Below are 20,316 nucleotides of genomic sequence, written 5' to 3' on the forward strand. Positions count from 1 at the left end.
AGGGCTCTGAGTGACACCCTAGAGCCTCATCAGGTATCACTTCCACTGACAGCAGCCTTGCTCTAGAGTTGCCTTCAGTATAGTGGGAGAGGTCAGACCCAGACCATGCCCCACAGCCACACCTGGTGTGGTGATCACTTAGCCACATCTATCCGTAGGGGCACAGGAAGCAGTCAGCCACTTGGAAAGCAGTGAGGAGTGCACCCCCAGCCCCGCCCCCACAGAAGGCCAGTTAATGTTAACACTGATCAAGCTGTGAAAATTATCCTAATAATTCATTTTCTAACAAGAACCTGTAATCCATATAGGAGTCATGTTAGGTTGTCATGTTTCTTTAGTCTCCTTTATTCTGGCTTGTTTTTGTTCTTAATGTCCTGTAGTGTGGCTTGGTAGGAGGGCCCTGGCAGCTTTCAATACCAGCTCCCCCAGCTCCTGGGGTTGGCTTCTAGAGCTTAGCTCTGGACTGCCCCAGTGGCTCAGAGCAGACCAGGAACCACAGTGGGCATGGAACAAGGCTACCACTGATGCTTTTCACTCAGCCTTGGACAGCTCTTCTGGAAAAGAAATCATGGACAAAGAACAGCCATGCAGTTGAGTAGAAAACAGAGCCAGACTTCCTCTGGAAAAGGTATCTCAGCTACTACTATCTTATCAAGTTTTGTCCTCTGTGTAATTTTTCTTTTCAGGAAAAGGATTTGAACTCAGGGCCTTACACTTACTAGGCAAGTACTGTACCACTTGAGCCATGCCTCCAGTCCCTTTCTGCTTAGTTATTTTTTAGATAGGGCCTATGTTTTGGTGTAGGCCAGCCTCAGACTACAAATCCCATGCTTCCTGCATAGCTGGAATTAAAATTACAAGCTACTATGTCTGGCTTGCTGAACAGCTAACTTTTTGCCAGGGCTGGCCTCAAGTAATGATCAGCTTGATCTCAGCCTCCCAAGTAGTTGGCATTAAAGGCATGAGCCATCGTACTTAGCTCTTAAGTGTAATTCGCACACGTGCACGTTTGTGTGTGTGTGTGTGTGTGTGTGTATGTGTGTCTTTGCTGGCACCATGACGTGAACTCAGGGCCTTAAGCCTTTGCTTGGCTTTCTTGCTCATTGCTAGTGGATGCTCCACTTGAGTCACACCTTGAGCCAAATCTCCAGTTTGGCTGGTTAACTGGAGATAGTCTCCTAGACTTTTCTCCCTAGGCTGGCCTTTGACCCTCAATCATGCAGGTCTCAGCCTCCTGAGTAACTAGGATTACAGGTATGAGCCATCAGCACCTGGGTTTCCTTAGTGTAATTCTTAATGAGAAACAATGAATTTTGGTCTTCTAAAATCTGATTCTTCCTTGTTTAAAAGAAGCAGTGAGAAAGTGGGTTTTCTAATAACAGTGACTCAGATAAATTGCTCACAATACACAGAGATTGGGCCAGACACTAAGTACTGATAAAACATTTATTTTGAAAATTAATGAAGTGTTTAGATGAGGAAAGGGAATTAGGGGCCAGAATCTCTTCAGTTCTCAGGAACAAAAGATACAATTTCATAAAGCAGACCTTGGAAATAGAGAGTAATGCCAACTAACCTGTCAAAGAACAGCAGTGGATATGACTCTTGTTTGTGGGAGACTGAACAGTACTTGTTTATGTGCGTCAGTTTCATGCTATCGAGCCTCTTGTGTATGCAAGCCTCTCAGACGTGAGTCCCAGCTTCCAATGTCAGCTTCCCTGGCCTCCCATAAGGATACCAAGAAGGACTCAGGCAGCTCTGGAGCTGTGGCCTGAGTACCTCCTGACTCTTTCCCTGGGACAAGAGCACTTCTGATCTCAGGTGTGGTTTCTTCCTTCTGAGAAGCCACTTCCCTTGACATGAAGCATGCTGAAGCCTGGGGGACAGCATATCGCCAAGGCGGAATGGTTCATCAGGGGGCTTTTGGTTTGGAGGGAAGGAATGAGGAAGCATGAGAGCTTTTTTCCTTTGGGAGGAAATGGAATGTTTCTGACTGATCATCAACTGTCACTGCACACTGCAGCTGATGGAATTTGCTGGCCCAGAAGGTCTCAGTATTGAGTCAGTTTAGGGACGCAGCACTACTGTTGGCCCTTCCCTAGCCAGAGAGAGGCTTCTTCTCTACCTCACTTAATGTGTCCAGGAAGGGCGAATTCACAAAATTTAATAGCTAATACTTGGATTCATTAGCGAAATGATTTCTAACAGTTATTGCAAATGGAGAACCAATTTATATGACTAACTCAGCAATTTATAACATCTATCAGGAAGTTACTTACTAAGACATTTTCAGAAGTCGGTAAGAACATCAGCATTAATGACTAGGATAGTAAGTACTTGGCTTGTGTCTGGTCTTCAATTGAGCGTTACTGCAAGAATCACAGACACAGCAACTGCATGGCTGGCCATGTAAGTCTGATTCTGGACAGCCCCATGCCTCCTTGACTGGCTCTGGAGAGGCAGGGAGGGTTAAGGCCCAGCCTGGAGCTTGCTTATTGGTTGCCCTGCAGCAGGAGGCAGAGTTGGGATCCAGCATTGGTTAGTTGACCAGAGTAATGTCTGCCAAATGTCTGGCAAACTTGACTATCGGTCAAATCAGGAAAAGCATGAAGTCAAACAAGGATTATACACCATTAGTCTGGGCTAATTTTCATCTTCTGTCTTTAAAGGAAACCAAGTCCACTCCCTGCTATGGGAACCGAAGTATGTCCTTGTCATGATCCTATGCCCTTCACATATCAGACTGTGTACTTCAGATCCACTCATCTCTTTTCCATTTGCTAGTAGGCATTTCAAGGTTTCTTCCAGGGGAGTCTATTCTGCAAGGAAGCTCAAAGCCACCTATATTTAGCTTTTTCCTTTTTTTTTTCCTTCAAGGATCCTGCTGGCCCCGATCCACTATATTGTGCCACTGGCTATCTTGTGCAAAGGAAGTCATTTAAATGACTGTGTGTGCTCCCTGATTGATTTTAAGCCAAGTGGTGCTCACATGTTCCTTTTCTAATATCAAACATTAAAATCAAACATTTACATCTTAAGCATAGGACACCTACTGTTTCACATACTGCCCATAGGTGTTCATTTCTGCGTCAGTTTTTATATTTTGGACAGATTATCCTTTAGCCAGTCAGCAACTATGACAGCTATTTCCTGGCTAAAACCGAGGATAAAAGCGTGAGGTATATTTTTCTCACAGAGTCGAATATCTCCTTCTGGAAAATCTTTCTTGATGTCTTCATAGTATTTTACTGGACACCAACCATCCACTGTGCCATAGTAGAATGTAAGCTGAAAGACAAGGCAAGAACATCCCATTAGGCCACGCTTTCCCTCCTGGCACAGGGATGGTACCAGTGGACTGCAGTGCTTTGAAGGCAGCATCTATGTCTGGCTCCATCTGCCCACCCCAAGGCTCCCTCCAGAGTGTGGCTCTCTTGAGGTGACAGGCCTTGTGGGTCCACGTTCATTATATTACAGTGCATTCCTTATAAGATCTGATGGAAAGAAATCCATGTAGGGAGACTGCTGTGTGAACTGGTGTGAAGGCAATGAAGGTTCATTTGATAATAAACAATGGTTTTCACACAGACATATGGGTCCCATTCATTGATGGAATACAAAGAAAAATCAAGAGAAGGGATGGTAGGGAAAAAACAAAGGAGGAGGTAACAATGCTGGATAGGAAATGTACTCATTACCTTGCTCATGTAACTGTAACCCTTCTGTACAGTATTTTTACAATAAAAATGTATATAAAAAAAGAAAAATCAGACTGATTCAGAGTTTTCAATGTAGCAGATAAAATGTGACGTTTCTAAGAAAATGCTCCAAGTAACAGGGAAGTGTGTTGAATTCAGTGGAGAGGCTTTGTAAATATACGTCAGATGACTGTGTGCAGGCTGGATGGAGACAAGACTCTCCTTTGAGGCATTACTGAGATCTTTACTAGAGACATATCTATATCTGCATGAACTATAGAGATAGATACAAGTACCACAGAGATGTCACATATACTCTACTAGGCTGTTGTGTGTCACTGAATAACTGCTATATATTCTGCATCTGTTTAAAAGAGGCAACAAAAGTTAAATGTTATATCCAGAAGGGCACACAGTAGTGTGTGTATATATATTTTATTTTTTTACAAAACATAAAAACTAAAGCTTAAGACTCTTATGACATGTCATCACTGAAGAAAAATTCATGACCAGTTCTGGCCCCTAAGTGGTCAAACAAAGCCACTTAGAGCGTCCATAATCTGCCAAATTGGCTTACTCACTCAAATAATCACTTATTCAGTAATTTGTTTAGCAAATAAGGACTTCCTCTGTAGTGCAGCCTGGGAGACAGATAATAAACTTACAAGGCTAGGGATGCCTAGGGGAAGCAACAGGCAAGATGGAGTCCTCAGACAGTTAGTCAAGCTTGGGTGCACACTGTGGGGGCAGACTAAGGAAACCACAAGCATACAAGAGCATGGTGATGCTGCGAGATTAGAATGAATAGAGCACGGCTGGACTATCTGGCGGTAGGAGACAAGCCTAGGGGGGCAGAGTGTGATCAGGTCATGACAACTTTCCATGTGCACCAAGAAGGGCACAGAGGAGTCAACAAAAACTGTCCCAATGAAGGGACATGATCAGGTGTGCCTGTACGAGTCAATCTGGCTGCGTGGGGAGAACAGAGGGGAACCAGTGTGGGGGATGAAGGGATGGGAAATACACTGCCAGTGGGTTGTTTTACATTAAATCAATCATGTGAATAAGGGAGTAAGTGCGACTACTCTTATAAAAACACTGATCTTTATTACAATGACATTTGATGTGAACAATAGCTAGAGACTCAGGGAGTCAACTATTAACAACTAAACCTGAATGGCATATAGACTAAATCACTTCACCGATTTTTCTGGTTGTCACCTAATATATTCTTTCATTTTCCTATTTTGCTCATTCCAAAGTCCCTAAAACCCCAGTTCTTTTTGTCCTGGCTCTTAGCAGGGGAAGAACTATTTTTGCTTAGCAATTGTCTAGTTCTTCCTTCTGGTCTCAGCTCTTTGGATAGCTGTAAAATAACTTGTTCCCCAGTTCTGAGCTGTGACCTCACCACCAATGGTATCTATTCTAGCCAGTCACGGGGAGCAACCACTCTGCTCCAGCTTCCCTCTAAAGAAACTGCTGCAAGCACAAGTGATCTGCAGGCATCAGTCAAACTACCAATAGGGCGAGTGATAACTTTAGGTTCTCCCTAAACCACCGCCTGCACTTAACCACCAGGAATCCATAAAACTACTCACACAAGGGCACATGTGGCAGTTGCTCTGCATGGTGAGTCAGTACTTACACAGAACATGAACTAGCATTGAGAAATCTAGAAGTTCAGACTTGGGTCATCACCTACAGGTCTGCTGCTCTGTTCTAACGCATGCTTCTTATGGGCACTGCAGAGGCCATTTTGCCTTCCCTCTCCCATGGTCAGTACATGCCACGGTGGTGAGTTTTGAGAAAACTAGTGTCAGTCAGAGGAGAAGCAAGGCAGAAAATACCCTCACAAAGTCACCTGGACAAGGTCATCACTGTCCGTCTGCACTTGCTGTTGCTCTCTGCCGCACATTTCAAAACAGTTTTGAAGAACTTAACATGTCCTTGTCAGAGAAGCATTTCTAATGAGAAGCCCAGCTTGATGAGCCCCTCACTGGCAAATTCCATCCCTTTCTTCACATGTGAAGTTATTACAGCTGAATCAACATGGAACTCTGTACTGACCTTAGGGTGTCAAAAGGAAAATCGTGTCCCAGCAATTACAGGAACTTAACAAAAAGTGGTATTAGTGGTATAAGACAGCATAGCATAACAGCAAAGATTCTCAAATTTCCTTATGCTCATCTGAGTTTACTTTTTAATTCTTCATTGTAACTGCTTACAATGGGCTTCCTGAACTGATGGTAGGGCCAAGCTCTTTTGAGCTTTCTTTTGCTTAGTTTTAAAAGTTCCTCTTACTCTATACATACTGATGGCCTCTCTTAAAGTTTTTGGCTTCCAAGTAAAACATATGGCTATCTAATGGTTTTATAAACACTAGCTTGAGCTACTTCCTGTTCCATATAGATTATAAATCACAGGCAATAGATCTGACCAGAGGTTACCTGCAACCTTAAACAGGAAAATGGAAAGATATGGGCTGTGCGAAGGTAGTGGTGGGGGATGGAAGAGGACAGGTGAAGTAGAAAGGAAGATGACTAACTGGACACCAAAACACAGTGGTTAAGTGTGCATGTTACCATACTGGCATATAAAAGAAGCTGCAATGGGTTATGGTGAACTGTAGGAAGTGAGAATGCTATGTAGGCTCTGTGCTACTGGCATTCAAACTATTCTCTCAGTGATCCTTGTAACAATATTCATAGGGATGGTTTTTGTCCCTATTTTTCAGAACAGGCTTAGTGTAAGCAATGAGTAAGTTGTAAACCTGGGTTATAAAACCCAAAGGCAGTGGGATGCTAGTGGCTCATGCATACCTGAAATCCTAGCTACTCAGGAAGCTGAGATCTGAGGATCACAGTTCAAAGCCAGCCCAGGCAGGAAAAGTCCATGAGACTCTCATCTCCACTTCACTACCAGAAAACCAAAAGTGGCACTGTGGCTCCAAATGGTAGAATACTAGCCTTGAGCAAAAGACCTTAGGGACACTACGTAGGCCCTGAGTTCAAGGCCCATGACTGAAAAAAAAAAATCCAAGGGTAACATCTCTATTTAGTGGTTACTACTATACCACTTATACCCAACAATGAACAATGTTACCAAAACACAAAACTGGAAGAATGGACTGTATGTAGAAACTAACAACATTACAGTAATTGTCAACAAGAATAAACCCAACTTCCTTCATTTAAAGCTGTCTCCAACTTTATATTCTAACCTAGATATCTCATGCCACAGAAATGATAACTACTCTGAAAATATTAGAATTGTTACCTAAGAATTTCAGGCTATCAACAGGATATTTATATTCAGAGATTTTGAAGAAAACAAATGAGAACTGATTAAAAAGTTCATATTACTGAGATGGAAAATTTTGTTTCCAAATTGTTGTCATGCTAAGTAATCCATTTTTCTATAAACACACAGTTTACTTTTCTTCTAGATATTGATTTACCTAGGTTGCGCCTTGGCTTTTCCTCTTGTGTTTTCTACAGAAAGGTGGATCATAATCTCTCTGTATTTTCCTTTAACATGTTCCTCCTAAATGTTTCTAATTTGCTGCAGCTTGTCTCCACATAGAAGCCAATTGTCTTTACTCAAGTGTTCCTCACCCTGGTGTGTGTGTGTGTGTGTGTGTGTGTGTGTGTGTGTGTGTGTGTGTGTGTGTGTGTGTGTGTGTGTGTGTGTGTGTGTGTGTGTGTGTGTGTGTGTGTGTGTGTGTGTGTGTGTGTGTGTGTGTGTGTGTGTGTGTGTCAGAGACAGAGACAGAGAGAATGTTTATGAATAGGCATTTTTAAACACAGTAAACCAAAGAAGCTGAGAGTTTCAAATGAGTTCCACCCAAAATGACTTTGAACCTACCCCACTTCTTGTACTAGGCTATGTAGTTGAAACTTATGAGTAAGACAGCTTTTGATTTGGAAGTTCTCAGGTCAAGGACCAGGCCTGAAACAACTGTTTCCTAAACACAACAGGTAGAGATGTGTACAGAATACTGGGGAAACCCAAAGAAGAAAACAGAATTCTGCTCTCTGGGGGCCAGCAAAGCTTTGTTTGAATACATACTTTGGGTTGCTCGCTTTTCTGCATTATGTTAGAGGATTTATGACGAAGAAATATTAGAAAGTATAGTGTGATTTGGCTAATAGCAAACAAACAAACCATTTCAACATCTTAAAATACTAACTTCAAAGAAAAAAGCACACAGAGAAAAATCTCTATCTTAATTATCTCTATTCAATAGCCCAGTAGGACAACAGGCCTTATAGGAATGACAAGTCTCATAAAATGTAAGTGTGTGTCAATGGAATTTTATGCTTCCATCAGAAAGAACAACATTGCTCCATTCGTAAGGAAATGGATAGAAAAAAATTATATTAAATGAAGTAAGCCAGTCTTAAAAAAAAGTAGGTTGCATGATCTCCCTCATTTTTAAGAGCTAGAATATGTATATGATAGTCTTAACAGGGGATCTCATAGGACCATATAAGGTAGCATATCAACATGAACTCCAATATATGGAAATAAGAGGTCTTACTGGACCCTGTATGTAGTTTGTTCTTTTTTTTCTATTGCTTTTTTTCTCTGCTTCTCGTAGTTTTTTGTACCTCATGTTTTGAATATAAGATTATGCAATATGTGGAAGGGAAAGGGAACCATAGAAACAGCAGGACAGCAGATGAACCAAAGCAACATTGATACTCACTTGACACTATGTTGGATATGAACATTACAACTTGGGGGGAGGGGAACAGGAAGGGGAAACAGGAGATAATGAGGGATGGGGTAACACTGATTAAAAACAAATGTACTCATTGCCTTACTTATGTAACTGTAACCCTTCTGCTCATCAACTTTTCAATAAAAGAAAAGAAAAAAAAAGTCTGTGTGTGTGTACATTTTTCTTTTGTTAGTCTTATGGATAAACCAAATTATATCAGCTCCTTGGGTTTTAATTCTCCAGCCAAGTTCAACACAAAATCAACTTTATTCCTCTGGCAGTTTGTTTCACAATACAGTGTATGTCGCCTGAGGAGCCCAGCACGTGGTTTTCCTGGAGGTGGCATGTTCATAGTCTAAAGGCTTTTCATAATGCCTTCATGCTATAGTATGGTGAAGTTATTTATATTATGGTAGTCATTTGTGACACTGTTCAAGTTCATTATGCAGGAGCTGGCACTGGTGAGCATGATGGAAGAAGATGGCTCGCAGTAGACCTCCATCTCTACTTCAAGAAAAGAATGTCACTTCTGCCGTCTCCACTTTTGCTTTCCTTTTCCACAAAAACGCCCTCCTTTTTTTTTTCTTTGTATGTTTTGAGTGTCGGTAAAAGAAGCAAATGTTTAGATACAAAGCACCTAGTTGCTTTACCCAGGGATCAAATTAGTGTCCATACATGGGAGCCTTTGTGTTAGTCTGATGCCTGAGATGCTTGATTTACAAAGAGAAAAGGTTTATTTTTGCTCGTAGTTTCAGAGGTTCCAGTCTATGACCCTCTGGTCTAGTTGCTCTGGGCATGGGTGAGGAAGCACATCACAATGGGAGCGTGAGGAACTGCTCACCTCAGGCAGTGGGGAACTGAGGCAGAAAAGAGTCTGCATTCCCACAGTCCCCTTTGACAAGGGCACACCTCAAATAACTTAAGAACTCACATGAGGCCTCCTAATAGCACCATGGTAGGGCCACGCCCTAACACTACCTCAGGGGATAGTCCAGATCCAAATGAAAGTAGCCCTCTAATTCCCAGCTAGATTTCCCTGTTTGCCTCCTTGCTGCCCTCCTCACCTTCCAGTTTCTACCTAGAGTACACTTTTAGGTCCTCCAAAACATTGCCAATTCTGAGGTGAATCTAGGACAAGCTGGATGACAGCCACAGGCTTCTGCTTTCTCCTCTCACCAGAGTCCAAGACACTTAAAACTCTGACCTTATGAAGCTTAAGGGAAGCCTACCGGCATTTCCTTTAAGTCATTTAAAAGTCTTATCCTTGTGAATACACAAATGGTTATAGAGCTTTAAACTTTCATTGTGACCTTTCTGAGCAACTTGAGCAATTCTGTCAGAATTGTTAAAGAAAGAGAGATGATTTGGGACATTTTCATTTCAATTTTTTTTTTTGGGGGGGGGTCTGGTCGTAGGGCCTGAACTCTGGGCCTGGGCGCTGTCCCTCAGCTCTTCAGCTCAAGGCTAGCGCTCTACCACTTGAGCCACAGTGCCACTTCCGGCTTTTTTCTTTTTGTTTATGTGGTGCTGAGGAATCGAACCCAGGGCCTCAGGCATGCAAGGCAAGCGCTCTACCACTGAGCCACCTTCCCAGCCCCATTTCAATGTTTTGTTTCTACCCTTCATCTTTTTTATGGCTTAATACTATTCTTGAGAAAATAGGAATTGAAATCTCCAAAGGAGATAGAGGGGAAAACACAATACACGTAGAACCCCATCTCCTTTTGCAGGCACCAGGAGAGCAGTGGGAAATTTTCCTTGCCTGGCCCACTAGTGTTTCCTCAGACACCCAGGAAGCAAGAGTTGGTCTCTTTACCTGGCCCACTCTTGGTGTTTTGTACACTATGCACACCAAGGTGCTTTACGCAAGGCTAACTGGTACAAGGCCAGCACTGACTCTCTTCCTGCACCGAAGTCCCAAAGCTATTGTGATTAACTTCATCTTTCTGGTGTGGTACTGAACTACTATCCTCTGGAGAGGTAGCCAAGTTTGAGGCACTGCGAACCAATTTCTCTAACTGTATTTCTGTAGCTTCCTGGTCCACTGGCTCGGCAAAGTTGAAGGAATGTGGTGATGATCATATTTAACTGAGATATGGCAGAGCCCAGCTCATCAGCATTTCTGCACTTGGGTACAGAGCCTGAGTCCTGGTCAAAATTAAGTACTACTGTTTTCCCTTAGTAGTGGTAGTTCCCTTAGGCATGTTAGGGAAGAAGAATGGTATGGGATATTCCTGAGCCTCTCGGTCACATAGTTAATGTCATTAATATTTTTTATTACACAGTAAAAACAGATAGGAAGGGAACATATAGGAAGGGAGAGGAAAAGTTACAAAAATAAGTCTTTCTCTGAAAAGTAATCAGAGGCATATTTGGGCTACAACTAACGTTATAGCAGCAATGTACATTTATTGAATACTAACTATATACCAGACACTCCTAGCAGGCCTGAATGACAAGGTATGAGTTGCAGTATTATCCTTCTGGAACAATGTTATAGGAATAGATCCTAGTATTAAATGATTTAATTGATGGGAAAAAGGAGGCACAGTAAGGCTCACTAACTTAAGGTCATATAGCTACCTTATCAGCAGAGCTGGAGTTTAAACCCAGGCTGTGGTCCTAAGGACTCTGCTATGCAACATTCACCCCATTTCCAACAGGCTCCACCAGAAAACTTGATGGTATATTAATGCACTTGCCTCAGATGAAGCTCGTAAGGTCAAAGCGGTCGAGATAAAAAGAAATCTGTTTCCAGGATGATTATGACATTCTGGATGAGCTTCAAATTAAACAGGCAGAACTAACACAATCCGTTTCAGATTCAGGCTCCGCAGAAAGGCAGCACTGGTTAGTTGGTCCAGGGAGCACTTCCTGTGCTCCACCAAGCAGGACGTGTGCATGTCAGAAGGATTTGCATGTCCATTCAGCAAGCAGCAGCAGGGTTGTTCCTAAAAACAGCATGCACCAGGCAAACTAAGGAGAGGATGGGGAGAGAGCAGGGCAGAGGGCTCCTGCTCCTGAGGACATGTTGCCTCTTTTTCAAGGTACACCCAGACTGAGCCTGGCCCTCGGAGGCAGAGACATGCCCTACAGGCAGGCCCTTTACTGTTGCCCACTTTCACCCAAATGCTGCACTCCATGTGAACAATTCCAGACTCTTGTGTACTGACAGTGAAACTCAGATTCAGTCTGGAAGTAGCTTAGAACAGCTGTTTCCTTAAGTTTGGGCCAAAGATGGTCACGGCAGTTTAGAATTTCCCTCCTCAGTGAGTTTTAAATGAAAACTTCAAGTTTATAACCAAATACGAATTCACTTTTGTATGAATGAGACATGTATCCTCTATCGTTTAGAACAATGACCTCCTCACTGCCTCAGATACACCAGGTGCCTTATGAAGCGGAGCAGACTCCAGAGGCTCCCAGACAAATTGGGTCTGGAGTGGTGAAATGAAGTCAATTTTCTTCCCTTGGTTTATTCCATCCTGTTTCTCAGCTGTAACTCCATTCCCCTTCTATTCTCATCAGCTCCTACTCCCTCCCACCCATTGCCCCAGTTCTTTTGGGCTCCTCAGGGACTGATCTGATCTTTAAAGGTCTTCTCTCCTATACTGCATACACACACATCAGTACAATGCCACCATCCAAGCTCCTGGCTTCAACTACAGGCCTCTCATGTCAAAATGAAATTGGAACAGTACTCTCTTAAGCTTCATACCATACACTGGGCTGTCAGGCATGTGCCTACCTGGATGTCCCATAGGTATCTCAAACCTAAGTACCAAAATAAACTACACTCTCAGCCAGCCACCTTCCAAACCTTTAAGCTAATTCTCCTTTCTGTGTTACCAAATCTACAGACAGAAATAATCCTAGATTTCTCCATCTCCATTACTATCTTTATTCACACTAAGTGCCTTTGCTTTTACCACCTAAATCTTCCCATCCCCAAACCCACTGGCCCTTTTTTTGGGGGGGGGGGGGTATATAAATGGTCTGCCTACTTACAATTTCATTGCTTTCTAATATCCTGCTGCATATTTCTCCCAAAATAATGACTGTGATTTGTTAATTCCCCATTCCTAGGATAACTGATATGTACTGGTGCCTCTGAATTGACTGTTGGCAGCTGGTTCATGTTCTGATTGGTCAGTGGCTCTATCACATATAATGGTCAAGTATTCTGAACAATATCCCAACTGTTAATCTTTTACTAGAATCTTTCAATGGCTCCCCAACAACTTAATCTCTTTTGTACAGATATCATGGCTTGCTCTCAGGCTAGTGCCCAAGCCATCATACTGAGCGATCGGGCCTTTTCTCATTTCTCAAATGCAGGGCTTCATTACCTGTGCAGGTCCATGAAGGTCCATGGGTTGAGGTAAGTTATGTAAACTTAGAAAAGGAATATCTATATTTGTATTTACTTTTAACTGTAATCTAATGATTCCTTAGTTATAAATACAGACAATAAGCCCCTAATATCAGTAATATATTTTGTCACTTATAGAAACTATAGGTATTTTCAAATTATAGTAAATTTGTTGCAGATAACTAAAAAAAAATTAAATGATACCCATCACTACAAGCTTTTGATAGTAATTCCAACTGCTATTATATCATGCTAGTCAATTGTGTTAATACAGGTGAGTCCATTATTAACCACAAATTAGTTTTTAAACTATTTTGGTAGAATACCCATCAATCTGTTTTCCCACTTCATCTCCTTAGATTTATTTATTTTTTTTATTTTATTATTATTTTTTTTTTTTGTCGGTCGTGGGGCTTGAACTCTGGGCCGGGGCGCTGTCCCTCAGCTCTTCAGCTCAAAGCGAGCGCTCTACCACTTGAGCTACAGCGCCACTTCCGGTTTTGTGGTGGTTTACTGGAGATAGGAGTCTCACGGTCTCTCCTGCCCGGGCTGGCTTTGAACCGTGATCCTCAGATCTCAGCCTCCTGAATAGCTAGGATTACAGGTGTGAGCTACCAGCGCCCGGCTCCTTAGATTTATTTACTGACTTCTTATCAGATATTAAAAATTGTCTTGGGACTTGGCGATTTTAAGATGAGAATAACAATTCCATACTCCAACGTTGGGGAGAGGGGATGGCTGATCATTTATATATGGTGTGACAGATTCAGTATTACAACTTTACACATGAAGCCATGAGAACCAAGAGCTAGGACATCTTGCTAAAACAGGCTAGGCAAGATCTCCTGCAGATGATGATGAAGTCAAGTTATAAAGAACACATAAGGTTCACTCAGGTGAAGAAATAACACACCTATGATGCCACACCATAATATAATCTTTCAGAAACAACTATAAATTAGATATATTTGTTTCAGGCAAGGGAAATTACTACCCAGCCCCAAAGCACTAAGACAAATACAAATGTCCATTATTCAGTATAAAGTCTCTAGATTTTGGAAGGAAAATCATTAACCCAGTAGACATTTCAGAGACCAATTTCCATTCTGTAGGTATACCTCAGTAGTACAACACTTGTCTAGCAAACATATGAGAACCTGGGTTGAATCCTAGCACGCCAAAAGAAATAAAAAAGTCAATTTCCCAAAGAATTAAAAGTTCTCTTCATGTGGGCAATGGAAATCAGTGGTAGAAAATCTGAACCTAGAACCCAAACTTACTGATTATAGTATGAGAATATTCTAGGGTAGGAGAGAGAATCAGAAAATCTTCTCCAAGATTAGCAGTGAGGCTAATATTTTAGACTGGTTTTCTCATAGATTCCTGGCTAGATGACACAATTAATTATTTTTCAGGATGTTTTTTCACAATATTTGTTTTTTCACAGTATTTGCTTTCAGTTGAATAACAGATATGTGACATAATTTTTGCAGTGATATGAGGCTCAATAACTCTTCATATTGGAGACCCTTGGTTAAATGTGAAGTTTCTGAGGATCTTTCTTTAGATGGAAATGGGATAGAATGTCCTTGACTAGAATATCTAAAATAAGTTCATGCCAGGTGCCCGGTGGCTCATGCTTATAATCCTAGCTACTCAGGAGGCTGAGATCTGAGGATCACGGTTCAAAGCCAGCCTGGGCAGGAAAGTCCGTGAGACTCTTATCTCCAATAAACCACTAGAAAACCAGAAGTGGTGCTGTGGCTCAAGTGGTAGAACACTCCCCTTGAGCTGAAGAGCACAAGGACAGCACCCAAGCCCAGAGTTCAAGCCCCATTACTGACCAAAAAAAAAAAAAAAGCTCATTCCTAATCTCAGGAATTGTTTTTCAAGTTGAGCACTTTTAAAGAGTATTTTGAAGGCAAGAATCAGTGCTTTGACTCGGAAATAACCATGTGCTCTGTTGACTTTCCTTATTTTCTCAAGCAGACTAGGGTATATTATGTTGATTAAACTTTTATCAATATTGAATTATATCATGTTTCATCTTTTTCAGTACAGAAACAAAAAACTGCAATAAACTTCCTGTCTCTTTGTACCTAGTTTCACTTAGGAACTGCAATTGTACTATTTGAGTGGAGGGCTCAAATTTAACTGGTAGAAAACACAATCAATAAACTTCAAGGTAGTTGAGGACCATTAAACTAAACAATGTCTTGTTTCCTCAAATTCTGTAAGTACATTTAATGTTGTCTTAGAAACAAAATTATTCCCATAAAGTCCATTCGTGTGACTGTGTGTTAATACTAACCTTGAAATGTCTGCCACCTACCATTATACCCCCATATTTCTCCATAAAAGTTTCAGTAAACTTACAGTCCTGACACAGTATGAACAAACCTCTATCTGGGAATGATTAAACTTGCATATGGATTTAACTTAGCACAGGAATAAGTTAGCACCTTTCTTTGACCTCTTTCTGAGCATAACATACACCAGGATCTAGAAGTGATGAGGATTTTATAGCAGCTGGCTTCCCCAGGTGGTAAGACAGGCTCCGACACATGATGGGTCCAGTTATTTGGCAAGTGTGAATTTTAGAAGTGAGTATCCGCCACTCTTATTATAAACTGAGAGTTGAATTGTTTTTATGAACTTCTACCCTGGAGAACTTAAAATGTATTTTTGAAAACAGATGAGCTTACAATTTAACTGGGAAGAAAAATTCTGTTTTCTTGCATTTTCACATGCTTTGATGGTTAGTAGTTTAGAGCCTTGGAGGAAAGTTTCTCTCCTGTGGCTCTTAGCCTTCTCCATTAAAAAATGAGGGCTTCCTTCTGATTTAGATCTATCTCTAGATAGATCTAAATAGATCTAAACTGCTCTTTAAGAAATATAATGCCCACTCTGGCCATAAGACAGAGATAGCCATTTGTTAGTCCTTTCTAGATGAATTTTCAATATGTTGAAAATATTTTCAAAGATATAAATATTTCAAAGAAATAAATATAATTTCTTTCAATCAGTGCTTGGTAACATGCACAACTTAAAAAAATTTTTTTTATTAAGTAACTAGGTACTGGTGGCTCATGCCTGTAATCCTAGCTACTCAGGAGGCTGAGATCTAAGAATCAAGGTTCAAAGCCAGGCAAGGCAGGAAAGTCTGTGAGACTCTTATCTCCTATTAACAACCAGAAAACTGAAAGTGGAGCTATGGCTCAAAGTGGTAGAATGCTAGCCTTGAGCACAAAAGCTCAGGGACAGCACTTAGGCCCTGAGTTCAAGCCCCACAACCAACAAGAAAAAATTCTAGTAACTATGATAAATGGTATAGAGGAATAGGTGAAATCACCGTTTAATATATTTTATTTAATATGTCTTAAATATTATTCAACATTCAGTTGGCATAAGTATTTTCCCTTTTAGGTAATAATTTTTCCCTTTCCTTTTTCTTCTCTTCTCTTCCTTTCTCTCCTCCCCCTCCCTAACCCAGCGAGAAGAATTTTAGTGAAAATTAGAGTCTCACAGACCTTCCTGCCTGGGCGGTCGCTGCATCTCTAGCTTCAGATCTCAGCCTCTTGTGTAGCGAGGATTACATGTGGGAGCCACTGGGGCCCAAGTCAGAAAACTGCTTTCTTTTTTGTGTGCATTAAACAAGACAGTCTTACTCTAATGGCTTAAGAGTAAGAAAGAAGAAACTTACCAGTCACCATGTCATACACTATTTATGTTTTAACATAATCTTATCATACAAATAATTTTAATTCTCCTTAGTACTATGCATTGTCAAAATAGATAAGAATTCTAAAAACAAGTTCAATAAAATAGGTGACAAAGTATATTCAAGTAGCTAACCAGCTTTACTTGCACTATGTAACTTTTAGGGATAACATTAATTTGAACTAGAAGTAGAACTCTGTATAAACTGACAAATCTTTAAGGTCATACAGAATTCCAGCCCTTCATTCTCAATAAAATTTCTGTGTATCTAATTAATTGCTTGTAGTATTTAAGTGATCGATTACCTTGGATAAATTCTTCTTTATGGTTTCGTCATCTCTCTTCACCACCTGCATCATTTCTTGGGCTCCAAGGTAGGCAGCATTAGCTACATTTAGCAAACAAAAAGCCAGATACTTAGAATGTGCAAAACAAACACAAACATGAATTAAGTTTTGTAAACTCACACTTCTCCCCTTTTCAACAGGTCAAGTGCTGATATATTAGTAAGGCCATGAGAGAGACATATGCAGGTAACACATATGGCATATGGAAATGAACAGATCTTGCTAAATTTAGTACATTTTTAATGTTGAAGATGGGCAAATACAAACAAACAAATACATAGTACAATGTGAGACCAAAATAAGCTAAGGAGATAGACTGTGCAGAGATGTGTAAAGTATACTGGAGTGCCTCAAAGAGGGATGTCTGAACTAGACTGACATGAAAAGAAGGGGTTGGGCCAGCTAACACTGGGGGAAGAAACATTTCAGACAGAAAGGGCAGGGCAGACACTTTCTCTAGCTGAGGATTGTAGAAGCCCTATGCAGCTGAGGATAACTTTTGAGGGAGAAAGCTAGCATGGGTAGGGGATCTAGTTTGTTGTTCCCTCTCATAGTGGTGCTTGCCTGTGGTTCTCTCTCTGTTGTTTTGTTGAGTGTTGTTTTTGATGACTTCTTAAAGGAAAGCATACTAGAATACATATCCTGTATTTTCTTAGCCTACTTTCTTAAGTTGAGACTGGACCTTTAGACTATAGCTACACATTAAACAAGTGCAATATAAAGCTTTAAGTCCTATTTCCAAAGTCAGAATATCTTTGTTTTCCTAACAAAACAAAAGGTATTTATAATAACTGAATGAATTAAAGCAACAGGAACTTGATTACTACATTACAGTTCATCCACTCAATTACCCTACTATATATACTCTATGGTGATGAATATAGAATGTCAAATACATATTTAAGAGTATCATAAAAAGGAGATTACAAAAATGTCTTGTGATCTCATTGTTGTAGAAACAGTGTATGATTGGGATATATGTGAAAAGATGGAGAACAAAATAATCACAGTGATTATTTGTGGTTAATGGAATCTCAGGGGATTTGCTTGCCCTTCCTCTTACCTTCTTCCCTTCTACTGGTGACAGTGCTTCTTTTTTTCCTTTTGTATATGCTCTGTCTTTCTATAATTAATTATTTCATTAGTCATGCACAAAAATTCTCTTTTTTCTTCAACAATCTATCAGTGTTTGCAGACTTCCATCAAATTTTATTCCCAAGTAACCAACAGACCCAATTATTTGTCTATCACATCCTTCTTCCTGTAGAGCCTTCCTTTTCTTTCTTTCTTTTTGCCTATCTTAAACTGATTGCTCTCCAAACTTGCTACATAGCTGTCACCTGTGGGCTTTTCTGGACTAGATTCTTTGTTTTGCAGATTCTATCCATGACTGTCTTTCTTTGGTTTATTTTTTCACTGAAGCACATTAGTTAGATTTTATAAATGTTTACATACCTAATTTTTTTTGCATTGATTTATAGTTTGGCTGTGTATAGAAGTTTAAGCTAGGAATGGCCAACCCTCCACAATCTAGCATCCAAGGTTAGTGGCTACAATTCTAGTTTTTATGAATGTAACTACTTCCCTCAAATTCTTCCCACCTCCCTCATTCCTTTACTCTTAAGCTCAAGAACTCTTCTTAGTACCTTCATCTCAGTTCTGTAGGAACACCAATTCATAGGAATTTTTAATATATTAGGGCCAGACACCTAGTGGGCTCATTTATTCCTAGACTCATTGAATTCATTTCTGAATGTTTCCGCCCCCTCCTCCTTCGCCCCCATTATTTCTTTGATAATTTCTTGTCCTATTTTCTCTGCCTTTTCTGTCTGGAACTTCTACTAGTAGGCTATTAGGCCTCAGAGATTCATTTGTTAAATTATGTTTTTCTTTTTTTTTTTTGGGTCTGGTTGTAGGGCCTGAACTCTGGGCCTGGGCGCTGTCCCTCAGCTCTTTAGCTCAAGGCTAGCGCTCTACCACTTGAGTCACAGTGCCACTTCCGGGTTTTTTCTTTTTTGCTTATGTAGTGCTGAGGAATCGAACCCAGGGCCTCAGGCATGCAAGGCAAGCACTCTACCACTGAGCCAACTTCCCAGCCCTAAATTATATGTTTTTCTAAACCTTTCTCTCTTTATATTTCCCTTATTCTCTAGAAGATTTCTTCAACTGTCTCTTCAGCAAAGATTTTCCTGTTCTTTTTCCATTTTCATAGCCTTTTTTCTTTGTTTTACAGATGTTTTGTCACCTTTCTGAGATTAAAGAGCTTTTAACAAATGTCTTCCCCCTGCTTTTTCCTGTTTGTTGCATTATCCATTTCCTTGGAGCCTTCCTTTCTTTGAGCCTGTATTTCTGTTTTGGTCTCTCTTATCTTGAGGAAATTCCTGATGTACTTGCATCATATAAAGCAATCTGCTCTTAAAGCAGTACCTGATTCTCTTTATCAATCTTTAATTTTGATCCAGACTTAGATTACTTGCTTGCTGTTCAGAGCTACAAAATCATGAAGGACAACTGTCTTACTGATTTGAAAAGATTTCATTTAATAAACGTGTCTGGTAGATGCCCATGTTTTCCTTCTGTGATAATTGTTTCCTATTTTTTCATGACAAATTGGTATACTATTATTTCTCCTTCAGAGATAGGAGCTATAAAGTTGAAGAAAAGCATCTTTTCATGTATCCTCCTCTAGCTTTGACTTTCTGAAAGTCCAGATCCTATGTTCCTAGACCTCTGTTCACTTCTGGATAGAATTCTTTCACTGAGATACAGGCAGGATGCCAAGTTTCTTTTCTGTTACAGCAGGTCTTGATGGGCAGCCATCCATCCCCAGCAATTCTTTATAATGGGGTGGTCACTGAGTGACATGGATAGGCTAGCCTCAGCTGAGATTCTGCATTCTTGACCCAGTACTTCCAAAGCACTTTATCTGCAGTGTAGACTCATTTAGTCAAGAGGGTACACAGGACTTGTTCCTCTCCCTTCACTGTAGACACAGCCTGTTTGGGTTTTATTACCAACAGACTGAATGCCAAACAAGTGCTTTCTCCTACATGAAATAAAAGCCCCAGTGGCAGTCCTCATTAGTGCACTTTTCTCTTAGGTGGAATTTTCCCTATTGCAACTCAGGGCACTTGAAATCAACACAAAAAACATGGATAATTGACTATTGATAAAGCATTACTCTGTCATTGTAAACTTATCCTTACCCTTTTCCAGAGATCCTATAATCAAGTCAATTCAATGGTTGTTTCTTGTATCAGAAACACAAAATGTTTCCTAGAGCAACATACCTTTAATTAACCTTCCTATAAAGATGTCATTATAGATAGTCCAGAATCTACAGGAGGATTATGTTACAGAAGTTGGACTAAGTGAACCAAGTTGAACTTGGTACTTGTTTCTTCAAGGTGGTGGAGATAGGGTTGGGGAAGGAAATTCCTATAGTAATATAGGCTT

General features: G+C 40.6%; 1 protein-coding gene across 3 annotated transcripts in view; it reads right to left on the minus strand.

Annotated features, from left to right (window-relative positions):
* Positions 1 to 1,432: 1,432 nt before the first annotated feature.
* The window catches only part of Ldah (lipid droplet associated hydrolase), a 90,109-nt gene continuing 71,225 nt past the window's right edge, over positions 1,433 to 20,316 (minus strand). For all 3 annotated transcript variants that reach the window (XM_042680801.1, XM_042680800.1, XM_042680802.1), the window contains exons 6-7: positions 16,819 to 16,901; positions 1,433 to 3,288 (exon numbers count right to left, since the gene is read on the minus strand). In XM_042680801.1, the coding sequence (XP_042536735.1) occupies positions 3,097 to 3,288; positions 16,819 to 16,901 (275 nt within the window). In that variant the 3' untranslated portion in view covers positions 1,433 to 3,096. The remainder of the gene's footprint in view (positions 3,289 to 16,818; positions 16,902 to 20,316) is intronic.

This window comes from Dipodomys spectabilis, unplaced genomic scaffold (genome assembly GCF_019054845.1).
Source record: "Dipodomys spectabilis isolate Male_0828 unplaced genomic scaffold, ASM1905484v1 ptg000066l, whole genome shotgun sequence".
In the NCBI taxonomy this organism is placed as follows: Eukaryota; Metazoa; Chordata; class Mammalia; order Rodentia; family Heteromyidae; genus Dipodomys; species Dipodomys spectabilis.